This window comes from Xyrauchen texanus, chromosome 9 (assembly GCF_025860055.1).
Source record: "Xyrauchen texanus isolate HMW12.3.18 chromosome 9, RBS_HiC_50CHRs, whole genome shotgun sequence".
Classification (NCBI taxonomy): domain Eukaryota; kingdom Metazoa; phylum Chordata; class Actinopteri; order Cypriniformes; family Catostomidae; genus Xyrauchen; species Xyrauchen texanus.
The window spans coordinates 35,552,766-35,579,132 of NC_068284.1; the positions used below are offsets into that span (position 1 = coordinate 35,552,766).

The 26,367-nt window shown below is 36.1% G+C and overlaps 1 protein-coding gene and 1 pseudogene across 5 annotated transcripts in view; one reads left to right on the top strand and one right to left on the bottom strand.

The window, feature by feature from the left end:
* Positions 1–2,105: 2,105 nt before the first annotated feature.
* On the top strand, positions 2,106–5,351 carry LOC127649729 (retinol-binding protein 1-like; annotated as a pseudogene).
* A 2,210-nt stretch (positions 5,352–7,561) lies between these two features.
* The window catches only part of LOC127648607 (nicotinamide/nicotinic acid mononucleotide adenylyltransferase 3-like), a 39,894-nt gene continuing 21,088 nt past the window's right edge, over positions 7,562–26,367 (bottom strand). The window contains exon 5 of one of the 5 annotated variants that reach the window (XM_052133285.1): positions 7,562–7,636. Coding sequence is in view for 1 of the 5 variants with exons in the window: in XM_052133278.1 (XP_051989238.1) it covers positions 18,969–19,096 (128 nt within the window). In the remaining 4 variants the exon portion in view is untranslated. Of the gene's footprint in view, positions 7,637–18,239; positions 19,097–24,787; positions 24,869–26,367 lie in introns of those variants that run through there. The other 4 variants (XM_052133278.1, XM_052133282.1, XM_052133279.1 and 1 more) reach the window with 4 other exon arrangements.

The following is a 26,367-nucleotide window of genomic DNA, read 5'->3' on the forward strand; positions in this document are numbered from 1 at the left end:
ATTTAGGACTTCTTAAAAATGATATTGAAGTTAAAATGAGCGCAGTGCATAAACAGCATTCAGAGAGCACCCAGTGAGATGCAGCTTCAAGAGAATGGGGTAAGTGGGTGCAGGATTCAGAGGAGAGCTGATATACACTCACCTAAAGGATTATTAGGAACACCATACTAATACTGTGTTTGACCCCCTTTCGCCTTCAGAACTGCCTTAATTCTATGTGGCATTAATTCAACAAGGTGCTGAAAGCATTCTTTAGAAATGTTGGCCCATATTGATAGGATAGCATCTTGCAGTTGATGAAGATTTGTGGGATGCACATCCAGGGCACGAAGCTCCCGTTCCACCACATCCCAAAGATGCTCTATTGGGTTGAGATCTGGTGACTGTGGGGGCCATTTTAGTACAGTGAACTCACTGTCATGTTCAAGAAACCAATTTGAAATGATTCAAGCTTTGTGACATGGTGCATTATCCTGCTGGAAGTAGCCATCAGAGGATGGGTACATGGTGGCCATAAAGGGATGGACATGGTCAGAAACAATGCTCAGGTAGGCCGTGGCATTTAAACGATGCCCAATTGGCACTAAGGGGCTTAAAGTGTGCCAAGAAAACATCCCCCACACCATTACACCACCACCACCAGCCTGCACAGTGGTAACAAGGCATGATGGATCCATGTTCTCATTCTGTTTACGCCAAATTCTGACTCTACCATCTGAATGTCTCAACAGAAATCGAGACTCATCAGACCAGGCAACATTTTTCCAGTCATCAACTGTCCAATTTTGGTGAGCTCTTGCAAATTGTAGCCTCTTTTTCCTATTTGTAGTGGAGATGAGTGGTACCGGTGGGGTCTTCTGCTGTTGTAGCCCATCCACCTCAAGGTTGTGCGTGTTGTGGCTTCACAAATGCTTTGCTGCATACCTCGGTTGTAACGAGTGGTTATTTCAGGCAAAGTTGCTCTTCTATCAGCTTGAATCAGTCGGCCCATTCTCCTCTGACCTCTAGCATCAACAAGGCATTTTCGCCCACAGGACTGCCGCATACTGGATGTTTTTCCCTTTTCACACCATTCTTTGTAAACCCTAGAAATGGTTGTGCGTGAAAGTCCCAGTAACTGAGCAGATTGTGAAATACTCAGACCGGCCCGTCTGGCACCAACAACCATGCCACGCTCAAAATTGCTTAAATCACCTTTCTTTCCCATTCTGACATTCAGTTTGGAGTTCAGGAGATTGTCTTGACCAGGACCACACCCCTAAATGCATTGAAGCAACTGCCATGTGATTGGTTGATTAGATAATTGCATTAATGAGAAATTGAACAGGTGTTCCTAATAATCCTTTAGGTGAGTGTATATTGACTGTATGTGATTTTCATTAGTGTGATCAGAGAAATTCATTATTTGGACTATTTTATTAAGCATGGAAGACAAGATAAGTACCAAAGGAATGTGTCAGGAAGAACCAGGACCGTTCCTAGTGTTTGAAGATCAGCATGCCCAAAGGCTATACTTTATTCTGTCACCACTGTTCCATGCACATAGCGAATGTTTATGAGTCAGCTTGATCTTAAACGCTCCATTCAGTCTGTCATCCAACAGGCCAGTAAGAGCCTTGGTATTAGTCCTTTGCATGTGTTTTAGTATAATTGTTTTGTTCTTTTTGTCATTTTAGTAGATAAAGGACACAAAATGTGTCGGCTTGCCCATACACATAAGCACCATAGCTTAAAGATGCACTCCTCATTTCTCAATTTTTTCCTCATTAACTTTTCTTTACTCCTAAACAAATAAATTGTAATCTTGAAACATACAGTATGTAAAAAAACGATGACCACTTGCATGAGATGACTTGATTTCAATAATATTAATTTGTTATATCTGCATAGTCAACTAATATAAAGCTAATGACTCACTCTTCACAAATTGTTTTCAGCAATTAAATATTTTTATGTGCCATGCAATAATAAATCACATGGGTTGTGTAAAAGGGCTACAGGTGTATTTGCTTATGCTTATTTACTGTTACAACAGCAAAAAAAAAAGTGTGTATATCTTTTATTTTGGCTTGTTCCATATTTTGTTTCTGAATTCGTAATAATTAATGCCCAACTTGGATGTAAGAGCTTCCTAGGTGCACTTGAATGCAGGTTATGTTTGGCCAGTTGGGATGTTTTAACAAACAGAGCAATGTTTTGATAGCACCAGAGACCCATGGTATTGTACTTTTCAGGGAAATCAATGAACAGATGGTTTACATAGAGTTGTCCCTGCATATTAATCTGGGATAGAAGAAAGTCTTTAAACATAATATATATATATATATATATATATATATATATATATATATATATATATATATATATATATATATATATATATATATATAAATGTGCACACTTCACCAAAACAATACTGAGCCTTTAACATTTGTCCATGGATAAAATGAAGATTATACAGATTAAAGAAGTTTTAATTGGTGAAACGCAAATAGAATATAACCACGGGAAAAAAAAGCATCTAAAGAATACCTTATCCTGAAAACTTTTGTATGCATCCTCTATTCTAAATTTCACTGTCAGCAATTTAGTATCAAGTAGAAATCCTTCATGACTGACAGCCATCCACTCCTATTTGTGTAGTGAACAATTCTGTCTCTCTTCAAACTCACTCTCTCTAGAGGCAGGAAAGGAAGTCTGTTAGACTGCATTGTGATTGTTGCTTTGATTGATTCTTGTGCGTGCCACTGCCAGGTCAAGAATCACGACAATTATAAACTGACACATCTGTCTGTTCACATTCAACAACATACGTAAACTCATGAGACGAGTCAAGCATAAGAATACACACCAGATGACAGAGCTCCTGTAAAGAAAGAAAGAAAAGAAATCTACAAGTCATGTCAAGTCAATTTTATTTGTATAGCGCCTTTCACAACACACATCATTTCAAAGCAGCTTTACAGAAGATCAGGCATTAACAGACGATAAAACTGTAATGTCTATAATGTCGATGAGTCATCATTGTGTAATTAGATCAAATAGGATTGTTAATCGTGTATAAAAACAAGTAATTAATAACCCCAGTTAGCAAGCCAAAGGCAACTGTGGCAAGGAACACAAAACTCCATAAGATGTTGGTTAATGGGAGAAAAATATCCTTGGTGGCCAGTTCCCCTCTGTCTAACATCATGCATATAATGTCAATATTACTTATGTATAGTGCAAGTCATGGTTTAAAATTATTAAACTAAGAAAGCGTTAAGGGACAGTGTTTAAACAGATTTTGTATGAACTGTAAGATTAATGGTGAATGTCTTTGAAGTCCATCCAGGATTAACTGCAGAAGTTCACATATATGCGATTGTCCTTGTCAGTTGGCTGATGAAGGCTTTTGTTGGCAATTGTTAGTCTATGCATTCCATTTCAAGATCATAGTCCATCAATAGACCGAGGTGATGCAGGCAGAGATCAGTGAGGTGCATCACAGTTCAACCTGGCTGGTAATTTCGGTGAGGTTTGGTGTGGTCCATCCTAAATCCAGAAAGCAGAGCTAGACCATTCAAAGCTTTGTATGTAGTTAACAGAATTTTAAAATGAATACTATTTAACAGGTAGCCAATGTAATGATGATAATCATCTCATCATCAATCTGGCAGCTGCGTTTTGAACCAATTGAAGTTTATTTATTGATCTTGCTGGACATCCTCCCAGTAATGCATTACAATAATCTAGCTAGAGGTCATGAATGCATGAATTCATTTTTCTGCATCAGCAACAGAGAGCATGTGCCTTAATTTAGCAATATTTCTTAGGTGGAAGAATGCTGTTCTACAAACAACAGAAGTCCCACCACAGGTGTAAATGCTCTTTGAGATAATCCAAAGGCACAAATTGCCTTTAGGGTTACACATTTGCCTTGTGGTTTAAGACATCACTATGATGTTAAAGCATTGGTAAATAGGAGAAACGCAGAAAGCAACATAGTTGTTTTCCACAGATATGAATGGATATTGAAAAATGACAAGCAATGTAAACTTTGATGAATACATGGAAGAACTTGGTAGGTGATTTCAATTCATCGTTTTCAGTTTATTTATTCATTATTCTGCTGTGTAGGGTAAATACATGCTGACATTTTGAATTCAAGAGATAAGTTTTATTACCTCTGGCAAGCCAGATTCTATTTTGTTATACACACTGTATAGTGAAAAAAGTGGCTCATGTACGATGTTTCAATGGTTGACTAATTCTATATTTATTTGACTTACAGATGTGAATATTGTCATCAGAAAAATTGCCAGCTATCTCATCCTTGATAAGGAGATTTTTCAGAATGGTGATCATTTTATTTGGATTTGGTCGGCATAGATGACAGGAAATGTATGGTAAGTGACCTCCTTATATAGGAAGGTATAAATTAAAGTGCTACTAAACAGAAGTATACGATTACAAATGCTTTTAATTTGATAACTAATTGATTTATACTAATATATTGATTTATTCCAATGCATTATATTCCAAAGTAGCATATCTTGTCCTTGGTCAGTGATACATTAATGTGTCAATAAATAGGATTTACATACAATAACCTATTGAAGCTTAAATCCATTAGTGGTTTTCTCTAATGCTCAAAACACCTGGTGCTCTGGTAACATAAGTCAACTAGAATAGGAATGTCCCTACATTGTTTTGCATGGCTGTGTTCAATACACAGTGAGAGCTGATGACAATAAAACTGCACTCCAAATTTTGGGTGTATGTTCAGTATTAGACCAGATTGTATGTTAAATACACTTATTTATGTTTAGTAAAAACAAACTGTCTTGTTGTTGTCCTTGTCTTGTAGACTACAGTAAACTGGGAGGGAGACAAATTGGTGTGTATACAGAAAGTAGAAAAGGAGGCAAGGGGCAGGTCACAATGGGTCAAAGGGGACCAGTTACATTTGGTAAGTTTGCATGAGGGAGTGGTTTACATAAGGACATGGCATGTTGTTTTATGAAAGGTTACACTTGTCTGCTTCTTGCTGTTAGTGCAGTCAACAGAAACAGTCTACACAAAATGTCTCACCATGGTCCAATAATCACAATCATTTTAACTTAAATATTTCATGTCTATTTGTTTATTTATTTTGTAGGTAGCTGTTTAATAAGTTAGATAATGTACAGTCAGCCAGTCATTATTTAAAAATAAACTGTACATTATTCCTTACATACAGTATATATCTTAATATTAAAAAAAATTGTTAATGTATTAAAAAATAGCTTTTAATCGTTTTATTTGTCAGGAAATGCAAGCCTGTGGCAGCTGTGTGTAAGCAGGTTTTTAAGAGACAGGTTCTCGACTAAGGTGCCTTCAAACACGTATTCTACTGTGAATTACTTTCTGCCTGATAATAATAGTCACTGGTGTTTAACATTGTCATTTTTAAAAATATTTATTCCTTCATTTATTTACATCAAGACATGACTGCAAGCAACATGCAACATACTGCATGGTGAATGTTTGGCCTAAGCTTTGTTCAACTAAATAAAATGACAACACAAAGACATATAAATACAAGATTCTTATACTGTACATTATGTTATGGGTCTTATATGTTATGTTATGTTCTGGGTCAAGCATACTGTCAAACTGTCAAAATAATAACTAAATAGGTACATTTTCTGAAGGAAATGTGAGTGGTGCTTGCCGTGGCAAGACACATCACATCAATGTCCCACTAACTGCCCCATGTTGAAAGAGCTCAACGCCATGTCTCTAGGATATTCTAATGCATAGATATGGGTGTTGCTGTTCAGTTGCTAAGGTGCTCTATCTGGTTGCTGAGCAGTTGCCAGGGTGATACTACAAAGGCTACTAGCTAGGCAAAGTCAAAAGAGCCCACCCTTATCTCTCTACAATGTTCTGCATCCTAGATATGGTTTCAATACAGTTGCTAGGGTGTTTCATCTGGTTGCTAGACAGTTACTAGGGCGATACTAAAAAGAAAATTTGACAGCCCAAGTCAAAATGTTTGCATGATGTTCTGATGTTGAGATACTGCTGGATTATGTTGCTACTGGTTGGTTGCTAGGGCACCGCTAGACAGTTGGCAATGTGATAATTAAAGGCTGCTTTTCAGCCAGAGTCAAAAGAAGCCACTCCATGTCTCTACGATGTTCTGGGGCAGAGATATGTGCTTTGCTATACAGTTACCATCTGGTTGAGCCAACCCCCATCCCTCTCAGCCATTTTGAAAGGAAGTTTGTTGGGCTGGTTTCTAGGGTGCTCTGGATGGTTGCTAGGGCATAGCTAGGAAGTTTCTAAGGTGATACTGAAAGACTGGTTGCTAACCCGAGTAAAATAAAAAAAAACACCCCCTTGTCTCTACGATATTCTGGGGGAAAATATACATGTTTTGCTATATGGTTGCTAGGGTAAGCCCATCTGGTTGCTAGGCAGTTGCCAGTGTGATAGTAAAAAGGTTACTTGGTAGCCTGAGTCAAAGGAGCCAACCCCTATGTCTCTATGTCATTCTTATCCAAAGATATCCATCTGAGCAATTCTGAATAAAGTCTACAAAGCTGGTTGCTCGGGCGCTCTAGATGGTTGCTAGGGCATGGCTAGGAAACTTCCATGGTGATATTCAAATACTGTTTACTAGCCAAAAAAGTGCCCAAATATGGGACACTGATATGGACTATCTTTGTCTCTACAACTTTCTGATCCAGAAATATGATCGCACCAATTTCCCATCAATGTTATGGCTATGAGACTTTTTCACCCGATTTTTCATTCACCAGGTGAACATTGTTCACCCGATCACATATAAAATCATAGCACAGGTTTTACAGTCGATTTGACGTCTCATGATTGGGTGTCGACAAATGATGTAGGACAAGCTAGGTGCCGAAATTTTGTATGGAAGAAAAAGAAGAAGCAGAAGAAGTATATGAGATTGCTAAAGCAATCAACACTAATAATAATAATAATACACCAAGAGATAAATGCAAGCCATAAATTCTATTTACTTCATTATTCATTGATTGTGTTTTGTTAGGAGCACACTCATAGCACACATATGTTCTGTATCTGAGTCGGTCAGCATCCTCGACAAGAAATGCAGCAGTCCAGCTACATACGCTCTCATCACATCATCTTTCCACCTACTCATTCTCCTCTTGCCTCTGAGAAGAACAAAAGAGCTTGATTGGCGGTCAGGTCAAGGCCTACATTCTTTTCTCCTCTAGCCAGCTAGTCCCTCAGATGTTAGGAGGGTTATTTTGATACAGCAGTAATGCTCAGAGTTAGGAGGCTAATCTTAGTGACCAAAGCACTAAATCATATCAAACCAATACACATGAATTTTACAGGCTTCCAATATAACAACTAAATTAATTGCTCAATCTAGAACAAACTTTGTCTGCTGATGGATATTTACATTTCTATCTACAATGGCACTTTTGGGGATGGTGGAATACTTTAGGACAAAAAGCAAGCAGATTGATGAATGAAGGGATGGATGAATGTATACACAGCTCAAGGTGGGGTGGTTGGTTCTGTGTCTTCTCCAGAGGGGGCCCTACTATACAGTGTAGGTTTAAGACTTCTTAAAGACCTGCTGGTTCACGACTCCAGCTGCTCTCAGCTCCTGCATAAAAAATAAATAAACAAAAAAAAAAAAAGCAGATAATAAGAGATATTAACAGACCTCTTCTAGGTATTAAATATATATTTATTTTAAGAAAAATGTTATATTTATTTTTATTATTTGCATGTCACTCAGTAAATCTTTATGGAACCACATTTTGAGTCATAATTTTACAGTCATAGTCCAAAAAGGAAAATTCTGTCATCATCTATTCAGCAACAATGTTGTTCTAAACCATTTGATGTCCTTTCTTCAGTGGAACAGAATAGATGTAAGTAAGAATGTTAGCCTCAGTCACCATTCGCTTTCATTGCCTCTTTTTCCACAATGAAATTGAATGGTGACGGAGGGTGTTGAACCAATTTTGCCTAACATTGAATGGTGACGGAGGGTGTTGAACCAATTTTGCCTAACATTTATTTTTGTGTTCCATGGAGGAAAGAAAGTCATGTGGGTTTGGAACAACCTGAAGGTGAGTACACTATGACTTAAAAATCATAATAATTATAAACTCTCTTTGTGTACTCACAGTACAATAATTACTTTTACATGTATTCATTTAGCAAACACGTTTATCCAGAAAGACATGATTCAGAGGGACAAATGAGAATAATGACAGCAGCGTTTTCTCCATTGAATTAATCAACAGTGCTTCTATACCAAATCTTGCAGAGAAAGTCCTAGTGGATAGCCTATTGCACACTAATGATCGAGTTGAATAGTTCTGGGAACTGCACTATGCATTAGCACCCTGAATCCTTTCCTGAAAACAGTCAATTTTTTTTTCTTCTTCTACAAACTATCCTTATGACCAGCAGGTGGCATTATTGTGCTTAAATAAAGATCCTTCAGAAGACCTTTGAGACCCTTTTCAATAAAGGTGTTACTAATGGTAATTAAGCAAAACAACTAAGAGATGTGCTTGAACATCTGCTGTTATCATTTTAAATGAGCACAACAGCCTTGAAACGATAATCATGTCCTGGTGTCCCCTTCACAATTATCCCCTAATTATCATTGGTGACCGCATGCTATTTGTGTCTTCAATTACCATATGTTTTAGAGTAACCAACTGTAAAAGCAACTTTACAAGAACAAAGTGTTTTTTAAACACAGGGAAAATATGTCTGTATATGGATAGAAGTTCTTTAGTTAAGTGAAATGCATTCATCTCTATCAATCCAATGGGTCCAGCCCCTGCCAATCTCTACTTTCTGAACACATATGAGCTTCTCACCATCCCAGGTGATGGTGGACTATGAGATTAAATGAACCAGTGAAGAAAAAACATTACAGATATATTAACATCTGTGCACCACCAACAAAAGCATGAGTATTGTGTCCTAAATCCTGTAAGACCTACAGTGACACCTAGTGGCGTGAATGCACCATCATTCAAAAGCAAAAGTTTTTAGTTACATGTGCCATTGCAGAAATCCACTATACACAGTCAGCCATGATTAATTTAATCCAAGAGTGAAAGTGTTCAATATCAAGGTGGTTACAGAGATTAAGCCAGTATATCTGGCTGGTCATGTGATTCTAACATGGCAGCCTCCATGAGGAGACCCTCTCCATGTAGAATAAAACAGCTTTTATAAGGTTAGCCTACTGATATGACTGGAGTATTCATCTCATGTGATTACACGTGATTTTATACCTATGTTTCAATATTACTATGAATTTCTTTGAGTAAAACATTTTTAGAGAGGAATAAATCTTTGAGAGCACCTTTAATTTCAACTACAGCTCAATCACATTTATTTCCAAAAATGGGAGTTATAGGGTTCAAGTTATTAGTTTCACCTCAAAGCACCAGTGCAACTATAATTGATGCATGCCTGTGTACTTTCAGAGATCTCTAGAGATAGGCCTTTAACTAGTAGTGTTAATCTTTCCTATGCTTGAAGAACATAGAGTTGGATGCTGGGATAAAATTTCTGTGGTATAATATATGTTTTATTTATTCAGCTCATGATTCACTTTTAATCAGATAAATTAATTCATACCTTGTGCATATTTAATGATAATGAACCTTTAACATTAACACATTTATAGTTTGGAATAGGATAGCCACAAGAGCCGACAAAAATATTTGTGCCCACTCTGTGCAGCATTTACTTAATATTTATGTCCTTGCCTTTTTAAATGGCTTTCTGTACTTATCTGCATTCCATATTAGGGGATTACAATAAAATAAGTCATTCATGTGAAAAGAAATAAAATGAGAAAGCAAAGCTACAGGAGCTTTTTCTTGGCCAAAGATTGATAAAAAAAAAAGCAACCGAAAAACAGTTTAATTTTTTCTAGTCAATTTTTCTCTTCCCATCAGTATGCGATTCATACTTGTGGAATATACGTGTTATAGCAGGAAATGACAACTATTCTACAAAAACATGTTTCACACTCACCATACATTTCCTGCCATCAACTGCACCTAAGTCTTCTTCAAATTCCTGACCAACAGCAGAGTCCATATCATAGTTCTTAAATGTGCTGATAGTTTTGATGATAAAGTGATCTCCATTCTAGGTGATGTCTTTATCAAGTTTTAACAAGACAACAATCTTCCTGATAGCAACATTAACATATTTAAGAATTGTGGGAGGAAAAAATTTATTGCGGTTAGTAGTGTTGTTAACCATATTTTCTTCTGAATATATAGCTATACTAAAGGTATCAACCCTATGCCCTACTCATTCTGAAATACAGCATTACTGTATGAATATACCCTTTGCTAACAGTCTTGTGGAAGGGCCCTTCATGAAATATATATATATATATATATATATATATATATATATATATATATATATATATATATAAAAATGTCATACTTTTGGAACGACCCTTCGAGTGGAGTCCCCTTCCCACAGTGCCCTTCAGGGGCACAGCAATGCCGTTTGGAAAAAGGCCATTGTCTCTCTTTAAAAAAATTAAAAGTTCTTGAGCGAGACACTGACAGCACAGCGAGACGCAGCGCAACGGTCAAAGATGTCAGTCTAGCCAACATCTTTCTAGCAAGTCATCTTGGGAATGCTTTCGAGAGGCTATTCTTGTAATGCCAGTGCATCTCCTATCTAGCCTACTTGAATGGAGAAAGTCTCAAAATCTAAAAACGGTTGGTCAATATTACGACCATAGGATATATTTAAAATCAGCAGTAAAATCTGACAATACTGGAATAATCCCTTGTGATTCTATACCTCATATTATGCTAAAAAGATTCAATTTTCCAGGCTTGTATAGCTAATGTGCATGCCCATTGTAAAGTTGATTGACAAGGTGATGCATAGGCCTAACTAAAAAGTGATTTGCTCTTGTAACCGTAAAGTGGGACTTCCTTTCTACATCCGCTGACCGTTGGGCACAAGCTTCTTAGTTGAGCGTTCCAATTTCTCCCATTAATTTTAATAGAAGTGGCCCTTCTCTGCTAAATATAGCCTACTCCGGTATAGCACGTGTTTAGAAAGACACCGCAGATAGACGCGTTCGGTGTGAACGACCCCTTAAGGCAAGTTCTCATGTCCTCGAGTGGCTTACTGTTTTTGTGATAAAATACACCAGTGTTAAATAAATAGTTACGTTTACTTTAATACTTATCGCAATAAACTATTCATCCGCCAAATAACTGAGTGCATAGGAGCAATTTGCCACATGAATACAGAATTCGCGTCAAAGGTGTACGTAAATCAACTACGAATTAAACTAATTATCAGTTTTATGAAAACACGCACATATTACACAAACTAGCTACTTATTTTCTCATTCCCCAATAATAGGAAAACTCTTCGATTGGAAGATACTCTTGAAGATAGCCTACTCTTCAAAGTTGTTATTGGAGATCATTTTCCATTAGCCGTTATAATCAGCAGGCATTTTGAGACGTTTAAGTCGATTTCTTCGTGTCCTGACAAAGTGTTGATAGTTGATACCTGAAGCCCGTGATCACAAGCGCCTGTTGTACTCTTATCCGAACCGCGATTCAAGTATAATATACCATATTAATCGGATCAGCTTCATTATGAAAACGATATATGGAAAATAACTCCTACATACGCAGACAAATCCCGTGCATAAAACTCAGGCCTAAAGTACAAGCACTCAGAACATATGGATCAATGGTAGAGGACAATCGATACATTATTCACATGGATTTACACCGTTCTGCTACGTAAGACTTTAAATTAAAATAACTGAAAATAATTTATCAACCGATATGTAAAGTTTTAGATTTTTAGAGCGCCCTGAAAAGTGTGGCTGTAATGCAATTTGATTCAGGAACGTCACGAAAGAAGCCTCTGTTCATTTGTTATAGCCTAATATGTTTGAAGCAGTTCAAGTAGAATTAGCTTTTTGCTCACATCACTGCAGCCATGACCTTTAGTTTGGCACACATCCAGCCTTTTACAATCCAATTAATCTCAATTGACCAATTTCTTAGCTTCATTCAATTTGACATCGAATGCATGCATAATATATATATATATATATATATATATATATATATATATATATATATATATATATATATATATATATATATATATATATGTATATATATATGTATATGTAGGCTATGTATGTGTGTGTGTGTGTGTGTGTATGTATGTATGTATGTGTGTGTGTAATTACATTTTCAGGGTTAGTCGACTTGCAAGTCATTTTATAAATCATGTTTTTATAAAAGCTTTATTTGTGTTAGAAGTACCCATTGCATGTTGCCTGCTACGTATATGCACTGCATACTGACACATACTAACATGCACTAAGGTATCATAAATCACGTGCTTCATGTGGTAACATCTGAATTAGATGGTTTTATTCAAAGCAAGTATTATTTAATATGACCAAATCAAGCTGCTGCATTTGGTTTCACCAACAAAAGTAGATTTACTCACCCTCATGCCATCCCAGATATAAATGACTTTCTTATTCTGCTGAACACAAACAAATATTTTTAGAAGAATATTTCAACTCTGTATGTCCTCATAATGCAAGTGAATGGTGACCAACATTTTGAATCTCCAAAATGCACATAAAGGTAGCATAAAATAAATCCATACGACTCCAGTGGTTAAAAACATGTCTTCAGAAGCAATATTATAAGTGTGGGTGAGAAACAGATCAATATTTAAGTCCTTTTTTACTCCTTTTTCCCTGCCCAGTAGTGAGTGATATGCACAAAGAATGCAAATCACCCAAAAAAATAATAATTTGAAAGTGGAGATTGGTCATAAAAAATTACTTAAATATTTATCTGTTTCTCACCCACACTTATCATCTGGCTTCTGAAGACATAGATTTTTACCACTGGAGTCATATTGCTAAATTTGATGCTGCCTTTATGCACTTTTGGAGCTTCAAAATGTTGGTACTCATTCAATTGCATTGTGAGGACCTACAGAGCTTAAATATTCTTTTTTATTTATATCTGGGATGGCATGAGGGTGAGTAAATCATGACAGAATTTACATTTTTGGGTAAACTATTCCTTTAGAATGCTATTTCTACAGTCTGACCATAAAAACTACTTTTGTTGGTGAAACCAAATGCAGCAGCTTTGATTGTGTTTAGAACAAGAGCATCAGACACATCTGGGATGGCATATGGGTAAGCAATTGATGAGAGAATTTTCATTTTCATAAAATCTCAGTAGACAGCATGCAGTCCTAAAATATACTCATTGTAACTCACACTGTCACATGATCTACTCTTTTTAACCATTACATACGTACCATTACACACATGTGATGGTAAATAACTGGGCCCTGCAGTGTAGCATCACGCATATGTGTTTCTGCAACAGCCGGTTATGTTACAAGCTGCCATATTCAAATTGGCTTTCGCACCGATACAGGCTGCACTGGCCAAGCATCCGTAATTATTCACTCGAACAGTTACTCATACGCTTTTTAAACCACAGAGTAAGTTTATTTTATATACATACATCCAACTTGTCACCAAAGTACCACGACAAAAAGTTTACAGCACTTTCACGCACAGTCAGTACATCAAACGCCATGCATATTGTAGCAGTTATCATTAGTCAAGCAAACAGCTACTCAAAGAGTCTTTTCAAGCACATAAAGTTTATTTTATTTAACAAAATTATCACCAAAGTATGACGATAACAGTTTACAGCTTGTATATGCACAGCCATCACATCTAAACTTGATCATCCCATGCAGGCAGCCACGTCAGCTTAGGTGCAGATGCGGTTTTCATTCACACAAACAGCAGCTCAGACAGTCTTTTCAGGCATATGATATGTTTGTTTTATGAAACAGAGAGCCAAACGATCACAAAAGCACCAGGATAATAGTTCACAGCTTATATATGCACAGCCATCACAGCTTGATCATCCCAGGCAGGCAGCCACACCTGCTTAGGTGCAGATGTGGTTTTCATTCACACAAACAGCAACTCAAACAGTCTTTTCAGGCATATAAAACATTTGTTCTGAAATAGACAGTCAAGTCAAGTAATTTTTATTTGAATTGCGCTTTTCACAAAACACATCGTGTCAAAGCAGCTTTACAGAAAATCATGCATTAACAGAAAATGAGACTGTAATATCTATAGAGTCATCATTGTGTAGTTTGATTAAATATTATTTTAAATTGTGTATAAAAAGAAATAATTAAATAGTTAAATAATAATTATATTTAGAAACCCAGTGTGGCAAGGAACACAAAACTCCAAAGATGGGAGAAACCAGGCTCCCTGTGTGGGCCAGTTACCCTCTGGCTAAACAACATGAATATAATGCTAATATTAGTTATTTGTGAGCAGTGCAAGTCATGGTTTAAAATTTGTAAACTAAGTAAGTGTTAATGGCCAAGTTGATATACAAATATTTTGTATGAACTATGAGATTAATGTCTTTGAAGGTCAGACTGGATTAACTGCAGAAGTTCACATTGATGCATTGTCCTTTGTAAGTTGGCCGATGAAGGCTGTTGTTGGCAAATAATTGATAGTCAATGTATCCCATTATAAGAGTGTAGTCCATCATTAGACCAAGGTGATGCAGGCAGATATCAGTGAGGTGCATCGCAGTTCAACCAGCAGGTCATTTCGGTGAGCTAAATTCAAGGTCCTGGCAGTGGCATATGAATTATCCGATGTCTTACAGTTGGAGTTGGCATCAGTTAATTCTCTGAAGTCCATCGTAAAAGACAGAAGTGATGTCTGTCTAGCACCGGCTGTAGTTTGTCATCATCACTCAGCGATATGTAGCAGTGGAGTCGTCTGACACCAAGCTGGAATGGAGCTGGATATGGCCAGCTCTGGTAACCCGAGGTTGAGACAGGGAAACAAATAGAATAATATTAGCGTAGGTCAATTTATTGTAGAGTTATAGATTATAAGACATGTTTCTGTGAAATGTTGGTTCCTGCAGACCTAACTAAAGGAGCCTAATTGTGAGATGATGGATAAATTAGGTGTATGTCTGGCTAAATAAATGAATCTTTAGTCTAGACTTAAACTGAGTGAGTGTATCTTCATCCCAAACAAAGTTAAAGAGACTATAAAATTTGTTTGGAGCCAAATAGGAAAAAGATCTTCCTCCTTTTGTGGATTTTGATATTCTAAGGAACCATTAACAGGCCAGAATTTTGTGATCATAATGAACGTGATGGAATATAGTGTGGTAAAAGGTCACTTAAGTACTGTGGAGTTAGACCATTCAAAGCTTTGTACGTAGTTAACATAATTTAAAAATGAATATGAAATTTAATAGGTAGCCAAATTAACGATTATAAAATTGGGCTAATATGATCATAGTTATTGGTTCTTGTCAGCACTCTGGCAGCTGCATTTCGAACCAATTAAAGTTTATTTATTGAACTTGCAGTACATCCTCCCAGCAATGCATCACAATAACATAGCCTTGAGGTCATGAATGCATGAATTTGTTTTTTGGCATCAGCAACAGAGAGCATGTATCATAACTTAACACTATTTCTGTGGTGTAAAAATGCAGTTCTACAAACATTGGAAATTTGATTTTCAAAGGACAGATTGGTATCAAATGTTATCAAGGTATAAAGTTATTCGCTGTAGAAGATGACATACCAGTAGATCCATTGAGTCAATTTATATTTTAGCTGCTTATTTTTAGAGGTTTTTGGTCAAATAATTAGTTCCTCTGTTCTGGAATTGAGTAGAAGTAAATTTCTGACCATCCAATCTTTGATTTCATTGATACACTCTGCTAATGTGGAGAATTGTGAAATTTCATCAGGTTTCGAAGAAATATAAATTTGGGTATCGTCGGCATATCAGTGGAAACTTGGCATAATGGAGGTAATATCTCTCAGGGAAAGCATATATAAGGAGAAAAGCAAAGGCCCTAAAACTGATCCCTGTGGCACACATACTTAACTTTTATTTGATTTGAAAATGTCTCATTTACACATAAAAAGTGGTAGCAGTCAAATAAATAGGACCTGAAGCATGCTAATGCAAATCCACTAATGCCAACATAATTCTCAAGCCTATTCAAGAGAATGTCGTGATCTATGGTGTCAAAAGCAGCACTAAGATCTAAAAGTACTAGTAGAGAAATGCAGCCACGATCAGATGATAAAAGCAAGTAATTTGTATCTCTGATATGTGCAGTCGCCCTACTGTGATGGGGCCTAAATTCTGACTGACATTGTTCATATATTTCTCTGTAGAAATTAACATAGTTGGGAGGACACTACCTTTTAGTATTTTCGACATAAATGGGAGATTTGAAATCAGTCTATAACTAGCCAATTTGCCAGGATCAAGCTGTAGCTTCTTCATACACGGTTTGATAACTGCCATTTTAAAGTTTCTTGGAACATGTCCTAAGAATAGCGAGGCGTTAATCTTATTAAGAAGAGGTTCTGAGATTAAAGGGAATCCCTCTTTTAAGAGCTTAGTTGGTATTGGATCTAACATACATGTTGTGACTTTTCATTTTTTTATATGTTTTGTCAGCTCTTCATGGCCTATGACAGCAAAGGATTGAAGTTGCTCAAGAGGAAAATTATGATTGACACAAAATCTGCGGACATTATACTTCCATGCACCGCAAAATACCTCTAATTTTGTATTCTTCCACTTACGCTCCATTTTTTGAACTGCTCTCTTGAGAGCATTAGTTTGATCATTGTACCATAGTGCAGGGCTTTTTTCTTTAATTGAAGGGGGGCAACACTAAAAAAGAGTGCTAGAGAAGACTGTATTTATATTTTTTGTTATTACATGTAGTTCTTCTAGATTTTGGCTTATTGAGTATGTGAGACAATTCTGAAAAATGATTAGTGAAGCTATCTGTAGTGGTCGAAAGAATAGTTCTACCTGAATTATAGTGTGGTGTAGATTGAGTGACATTAGCTGATCACAGCAAAGAAGAGACGAGGCAATGATCTGAGATTCATGTCTCTGCAGTAGAATTTCTATAGTATCACATCAACTCCATATGACAGAATTTAATCTGGCGTATGATTATGGCGATGAGTTGGTCCTGCTACATTTTGTCTGACTCCAAGAGAGATGAGAACATCAATAAATGCTAATCCAATGTGCCATTGTCATTGTCTATGTGAATGTTGAAGTCACCAACAATTAAAGCTCTATCTACAGTTAATACTAGATCTGATAGAAAATGGGCAAATTCACCAAGGAAATCAGAATACGGCCCAGGTGATCTACAGTGCATCCGTAAATTATTCACAGTGCTTCACTTTTTCCACATTTTGTTGTGTTATAGCCTTATTTCAAAATGGATTAAGTACTTTTTAAATGGACAATTAGTACCTTTGTTGAAAGAGATCTAATGTTTAGTAGCCCTACCTTTATATGATGTTTATCTTCAATTTTTTTGTTTTTCCAAGTTTGACCTTAAATGATTTAGTGAAGGGTTTGTGTTTGGTAGTTTGGGGAACAGACACAGTGTCTATATGATATCTAGGTGATACATTCTCTATGTGCTGTAGTTTATGTGATCTGTGTGACGTCTCAAGGCAGCTAGCAGATGTTCAGTTTAATCAGTTTGTCTGTTTCCTGACCTGTTCGTTCCTTACAATAGAAATGCCTATTACTAAGGCTCTTTCAATATGATTCTCAGTGGGTGCATCACTGAGTGGGGAGAATCGGATTGAATTGGAAACCCTAAAAGGAATGGGACAGTGGTGTCGCTTTGCTGAGCGAGTATGCCGCCAAGACGTGACCCAAATGCCCTGCTGTGGGGGCTCTACAGCTGGAACTTAGTTAGTGTGTTGCTGTACTACCCTCATCTGAATGAGTATATACCAGCTTCTCTTTGTCATTGACCTCCACTAGCATTCGGATGCGTGTTTCTAACATATTAAACTTATCTGTCAACCTGACTAATTCCTTACATTTATCACATGTAAATCCCTCACCGCTGATTCCTTACATTTATCACATGTAACTCCCTCACTGCTGATGAAAGAAGCTATAGTAAAAATGTGGCATGCAATACAGGAAGAAATTACATGAGCGGATGCCACATCTTACCTCAGTTGTTTGTTGTACTTGATTGTCTTTATAAAGTTCTCCCATAATGATTTGCTCAATTTGCAACAATATCTGTGTACAAGGTTACTCAAGTATTCCTTCACTTGTTCTGTAGGCTCTTGAAATATCAGGGTTCATTTCAATGATGCTTGAGTAACAGGTATATGTGATGTAATTTGTCCTTTCAGCAAAACATTGGAGCATCAGTCAGAACAGGTTGAATGTGATGGCATAGATGCTGATGATAAGGGGCATTTGTGAATGTAAAGGAATTTTACAGGTTCAATGCAAGGTAAGCTTAATCAATAGCATTTGTGGCATAATGTTGATTAACACAAGAATACATTATTTTCTTAAAAAACAAAGCAAAAAGCAAAAATCTGATTTACAGTGAGGCACAATGGAAGTGAATGTGGCCAATCTGTAAATGTTAAAATACAGTTTCAAAAGTATAGCCACAACTAGAGTAAACAATATGCAAGTTAACATGATTTAAGTGTGATAAAAAAGAAAGAGTCAACATGGTCAAAATGGCTTAATTTGTTAAGTGACCAAGATATAATACAGAATGTTAAAACTTTCTTATTCATTTGATGTCATAACATTTCTTTGTTGAAACCTTTTTCAAAGTCTTAAAGCTTTTGTTGATCTCCAGGATCAAATTAGATCTTGAATCCCAGGTTTTATATGTGGACTTTGAACACCACTGTATTTATTTCATTTGTCATGAATGTACTGGTAAAAAGTGTCTTGTTTATGTTATTCCATTGGAAGGCACACTACATTCATCAGATTATTACTTTCTTGCTGTCTATCCTCTTCTTTGCTGTTGTCTATTCTTCATATTGCTTATGTAGTGGGTGGCAGTGTAGAGTTTAAGGGGCTTGAGATTTCTACTGTTGAAGTCAAGCATCACATCCAGCCTGAAACTCTCCTTTCCTGCATCAAGAGATAACAAGACAACAGAAACATCTGCTGTTATAATTTAACGCATCTTGTTAATTTTCTCAGCACAACAATGATGACAATAATGGAGCCTGAGGCCCATAATTATTGTGAAAGTGTAAAATGCTAAGTATATCAGGATCAAATTCCAGATCAAATGCTGGGAGAAGGGTAGTACCAATTCAGATTATTGCTTCTTACTGTTACAGTAGCTCAAATTGTAGTGCATGGTGCTCGCAGCTCCAAGGAAACAGGTTTGTTTCTCATGAAATGCATATACTGATTATATGTATGGTTTGTGCACTATAAGTTGCTGTGGATAAGATCATCTGCCCAAATGTGTAAATGTAAATTAAATGAAGTTTAACTAAGTTAAGTCAACGTGTTTTGATTTTATTTCTCAACCAATTTCTGCAGTATCAGGTGGAAATGAAAGTTGCTTTAAACATTCTATTATGCTATTATATATTTAATGGATATATGCTTTTAAGTCAACTTGAAATAAAAATGGACCACACTTTTAATGCACATTCCTGGTCTTACTTTGCATGATTCATCAGTGCACATTATTCAGTAAATACAGGATTATGTACCGAGCATGCTATCATCAACTCTTGGCCCACCATAAAGTCAATATCATAGTTCTTGAATGTGCTGATGGTCTTGTTGATTAATTGATCTCCATTCTGTGTTGTTGTTGGCGGCTTCATCAAGGTTACAATTTTCCAAATAAAAACATTTTTGTCTGCCAGGAACAGGAGCCACAACCAAAGTGAGAATACTTGACTTACAGTGAATGTGTATTTCCTTTTACTTCAAGGGTGTGTATTTACATTTCAAAGATTGTTTGAAAACGAATGGGCCATTTATGGTATTTATGGAGTTTAGCAGTAAATATGTATCCATGTCTCTGTGTACTGTGTGCCAGTGTTGGGGAGCTACTTTGAAATGATAGCTTCCCAAGCTACACGTACACATAACTTGAAGTAGTTCATTTACATTCAAGTTACTATTTTAAAAAGTACAAAGTAACTATAGCTACACTATGAAATACTAACAAAAAGTAGCTAATTACATTGAAGCTATTTAAAGAAGAAAATATTTTTACAAATATCCCGTTATAGATATATAACCGTTGAATAGAGTTATTTAATTCTAAGAATACAGAATTCAATAAATAACTTGATAGTTATATATTTAATTTTGGTTACATTTCCTTAAACATACATAGTTTAAACACAGTTTTATAGTAAAACCATTGGAACCATAATATTAACCATGGTTACTAGTCATGTTTACTACAATATTACTATAGTAAAAGCATGGTACATTTTCTTAAGGGTTAAACAAATATGGTGACAACGTTAAATGGAACATAAATGTACATTTAATATAAACGAATAAACTACAAAGCACTTTATTTTATATTATTGAATCGAAATATAGTGATAAACACCTGCAATAACTTAATATTTCACTTCAAAAAAAGAAAGCAAGGTCCATTTAAAGGCTGCACAGAGCTCAAGTGAATCAATGAATCATTTAAGTGAGCTAGTTCATTTAAATCAACCATCTGAAAGAACAGACTCAATAGAATGAATCGAAGTTCCCAACACTAAATATAAGGGAATTACTAGTTTTAACTGGTTAATTTACATTCACTTCAATGATTGGTTTTCCCCACTTAATGAGAGAGAGAGAGAGAGACGGAAGATGAGCTTGTTGTAGTATGGCTACTCGACTTTATTGCTGTGTGTTCATACATTATATTGTGACAAATGTAGCGTTTTTGTGCCGCAACATCCCTAAAAAATTTAGCTTTTTACTAAAAAAAGCTACACTAATTAAAGGTGCAATACGTAATATATTTACTATACTAAAGCATGAAATTATCATAATATGTTATCAGAGATTTAGGAAACATGCTAAGTTGAAATACTGGCTTCTCCGAAAACAATGCTACAGCCAGTATATTCCACTTTGAAATGTGCATTCCCTGACGGAATTTCTGTTTGCCTTTTGGCCTGTGTAATCCCGCCCACTGCCCATTTGCCAGTAATACATCTAGCTGACATTGACAGAGTTATAAAAAAAAAATCTACAAGAGCCGCCTGGTTTATAATTTGCAAACAATAAAATCATTTCAAATGTATTCATTAGCTGATCAATTTACAGTGTAAGGCTCGTCGCATGCCATAGTCAGTTTACTTGTGCCTGTTGCGTGTCCTCAACCTGGCAACCCGCCTGGGCTTGGCGTCTAGAGAGGAGGTGGCGGGAAGACAATTCTCTCCAATATTTTGAACTTGGACTGCAGTACCCATTTTAAATGCTTGATGCCAATGTTACATATTGCTGCTTTAAATTAGATGAACTACTGTGTAGTTCAGTTTGTAGCGTCGCTACTTCAGTTAACAACTCCCCAACTCTGTTGCATACTTAGACCTGCATATACTATATAACAAGATCGAGTGAAATCTCGGTTTATTTTAATGATCTTTATAATTAATTGTTGGTGGGTTTATACAGACCTACTCAGGAATATAATTATGCTCTAAAGGTTTTATAATGGTGCACAGTGACAATGTTAATTAAGCCTACAACAGATTTACAGCTTTTCAGAGTCCATAATTGACTCACCAAGAGCTTACAGGTGCTCATTAGAGTTTTCATTTGTGATCATTTTCCAAAACTTGCTGTAATCAGCTGGCATTTTAAATAATAGTGTTAGGTTTCTTGACATCAGTGAAAGTTGCTTGGATACCAGAGATCCAATGCGACAGTTTTCCAGCAATGGAATGTCTTAATGTTCAGAGTAATAATAATGTCCATCAAATTTACAAGATTCTAAGAAACTGCTCCCTCCACTCAGAACTGAGAATGGTCCTTACATCAAAGTGAACTTAGACCCACAGATAAGATTAAGTTTGCAATAAACATCTTATTTTATGTTTGAGATGGTAAGCCTTTCCTCTAAATATGTAGCCAAGCTCTATTTCAGCATGTTTGATCTCAGATTTATGGATAGACATTCATGTTTTTTTTTTTCTTTTTCTGAACTGATGGTAAATCAGATGTAAAGATATAAAATAGATTGTTTTGCTTGTACAATCTGTCAAAGGTTTGCAGATTGTACAAGCAATGCAGAACATTAACCAGGTTATTGATTCAATGCAGGCAACTATGGACAAAATCATTGCAGTGTCCTTGTGGGCTATTTTTGAAAGTGAATGTGCCTTTTGTATGCTTAGTTTTTTTTACTAGTGAGCTCAACACACAGCTTAGTAATTTCGAAGCCAATGTTTGTTGACTACAAGCAGCCCCGAATGCTCTTGGATTTCCTCTCTTGCAATGTTTTTCCTTTACCTTTTTTGCTGGATAGGTTAACCGGTGAACACAGAGATCATGGGCATATCTTTGGTGATGGTGTAGGTATGCAAACAGGCCACTATTTTCAGCCAAGGCAAGATTCAAAAACTTGATTTGGGCCACCAGAATTGGAAAAAAGGGATCTTTATTCAGAACTAAATCTCAGCAAGGATTTTGTTATGATTTTGCTATGAAGCCTATATATAATATGAACACACTGCCAATTATGTTTTTTTAATTTTAAATGAATGCACAGTTATACTGGGTATGTGAGGATATTGCTTCATTTACCTGATAAAGGGATATTTCACCCCAAAAAATGACAATTCTTTCATCATTTATTCACTTATGTTGTTCCAAACCTGTTGGATGGAACAAGATGTTAGGCAGCCTCAGTCACCATACAACTACGTTGTATGGAAAAAGATGCAATAAAGTAAATGGCGACTGAGGCTGTCATTCTGCCTAAAGTCTCCTTTTGTATCTCACAGAATAAAGACACTCATACAGGTTTAGAACAGACGAGGGTGAGTAAATGTTGACAGAATTTAAATTTTTGGGCGAACTCTCTCTTTAATATTCACGTAATACTTCAGAATCACTGAAGCATATCACAGAAATAATGTAAAGTGAACATGGCACCCTGAATTGTTCAAATCATATGCTATGTGGCTGCAATTTTTGGTTTGTGTTCTTGTTGATATGGCATAATGAAACTAGTGTTTTGATAGACAGTACAAAGAAACAAACACATGCAGACACATACTGTATGAACAGTGAAATTTATTTAACAGATTTATGTATTATTTGTGTATACACTCATAGAGGCATGATGGGAAAGAAAAGCAAAACCCTGCCATGCTCAGAACCCAAGAGACTGTCAGGCTCTTCAACCAGTGTGACAGCAGCCGGGTGGCACTCGTATTCCTCACATCATTTTTCCTTCTGTACAACCTCTCTGGAGTCTAATTACTTTTATATACACAGAAGCTCCCAATTTTCAGTGAGAACTCTACTTGCTTGTTGCATCCAAGACAATATCTTGATGCTCCTGTTGTTTGATAGTTCGTTTACAGAGTAGCTTAACATAGTGTTTACTTATATACTGTAGGTAACATCTAAATGACAAGCATTGGTGCCTATGAAGGGTAGTCACTGGCAATGTTCCTCGGAAAGCATTTGAACGAACAAACACTTATGGATTGTGACAAAAAAAATCACAAGCTGTGTTTGTCTAATTCATATTAGAAGAGAGGAAGACATGAAGCCACATTTGCAGATATATGACTATAGGTAGATGAATGGATAGAGGTTATAGTGTTTTATATTTTATGCCATGAAATAGTGTCAGGCTTTTGTCTGCATCTCTTGCAATGTCCAATGGTAAAGGTCTAAGACCTTTTGAAGACCTGTTCATTCACAGTTCCAGCAGCTCTTAGCTGCTGCAACCAAAGACAAACATACTTAACAGATAGATATCATACATGTAACCTTGCTGAAAAACTTTCAAACTTAAACCAGAGCCAATGGTGGTTTGCTGATCTTAGCTGGTTTAAGCTGGTCTGGGTGCTCCAACTTCTCCAAACCAGATGAAAAGTGCCCTCTAAAACCACAAAACAGACCAGCATATCAAGTATTGCCAGGCAGGAAGATCACCTAACCACCTTAGATTTCTTTAAGCTGGGTTTTTTTTTTTTTTTTCTCAAGTAGTCAAGTATGTTTCATTTTGGCTCTAAAATGATCATTCAGCACTTGAGGACAATTGAAATACATGAAACAAGCTGGTTTCAGTAATGTCCAATCCTTTGGTAATGATAAGGCATCGCAATCAGGAAGGGTATTTTGCTTATTACATGATAAAACACATCGCTGAAACCAAACATTTGTTATTAGCCGCAGACATCATATTATCATTTAAAAGTCCTATCAAATCCTAATGATGGTGTTTGACGCCCATTAGAATTATTTACAACAAGTTCAATGGTATTAAAATACCCAGTTTGTCAGTATTGTGCTATTTGAGGTGCATCATCATGGGGCAAAAATTGCTTCTGATTCTGACACTTCTCCTGCTGTCTGCTACATTTGTAGCTAGTAACTCCCACCCAAACATATGTTTTATGTTTTCAAATCTTATACTTTCTTATCTTGTATAAGATTTTTTTTATATAAATGTTATAACGTGCACATGAGATCAACGGTCAGTGAACATTTTCACTTAATAATACATGATTTCAGTTCGTTTCGAACCAAAACTTATTGTATGCTTTCATAGTGGTCGTGTAGTGGGCTAAAGCACATAACTGTTAATCATAAGGTCGCTGGTTCGATCCCCACAACCACCACCATTGTGTCCTTGAGCAAGGCACTTAACTCCAGGTTGCTCCGGGTGGATTGTCCCTGTAATAAGAGTAAGTCGCTTTGGATAAAAGCATCTGCAAAATGCGTAAATGTAAATAACAACGAGTCTCATGGAATAATTTATTAGACTTCTGAATTATACTTCTGTGTCCTTTAGAAGCTTAAAGAGGTTGTCACCATAAACTGCCATTCTGTGACATCACTGAGCAAAATGTTTATTTTATTTTATTTCTTCCTTTGTGTTAAGAAAAACAAAGAAAGTCAAATAGTGTTAAAAACATAGGTGTGAGTAAACAATGAATACATTTTTATTTTTGTGTGAACTAATGCTTTAAATGTACATCTATGGAAAACTATTATACCTACAAGGAATTATAGCAAGGACAATATATATTAAATGAGCAGAATTGAAAATGAAATTCATCTCCCTCAATCCAGTGGGTCCAACCCAACCCCTCCATCTCTCCTTTCTGCACACACACACCAGTTTATCCCCACCCCAGCTGATAGTGGTCTATAATGCATAACAGAAAGGTGATTTATTTATAACTTGCAGTGTATACAGCAAAAACAATGGGTACTGCAGTGATCAAGGAAAGACACAGGGAAGCAGAAAGGATTTAGCACATGTAGTAGAAAGAGAAAAGAACTTCTGCTCTTATACACTTTTAAAACAGACTGAATTAAATCTGACTTATAGTAAATGTGTTTTCATTCTAATTACATGCAGAACAAAAAGAAGCATGTGAAAAATGCCTCTGCCACCTTTAAGTGGCAGTAGCTAAAAACCACAATGCGGGCACTGAAAGCAGATCACAGTTATTACTGTATGCAGTGAATTAGAGTGTTTTTCATTGAAAATGTCATTGGCCCTTTTCAGTAGTGAATGTGAACAATGGCCAGTTTTTAGAAAGGAGACAGGGCCAAGTCCAATGCAGCACTAAGTTCCTACCAGCTCAGCTAGGCAAAAGGGTTAATAATGGTACATGATTATCATGTTTTTCTCAGTAATTATCTCAGTACGCGTCTTACAAATACCAAGTTTCTTAAAACAACAAGAAAAGGGCGAGAAGGACATCAGAGAGAGTGTAATGCTTCTTATTGTATTAAAGAGCCAATTATAGGTCTCATTAGTAGAAATTGTGGACCGTAAATGACATGCACATTTAGCGACTTTCAAGACCAGTGAAATTATAGCAATGTTAACCCTATAAGAGAATAATTCGAAGATGAAATAACATGGCTAAGCTCTTGGAATGTTATAAAATGACTCATTTGTTTTAGTGAAATAGGTATATATATATATATATATATATATATATATATATATATATATATATATATATATATATATATAAAATAAAAATAAATAAATTACAGAAATTCTCAATAAATATTTCAACTTTACTTTCAATACTTTCAACATCTTGGTGTCCTTGCAAAGCAAAAGCATGTTGGAATCAAAGTTCATGTTTCTTTGCTCAAAGTTCATTTTAAGGTGTGCAAAGTATGTTAAAGCTATAAAATGTTTTTTTTTT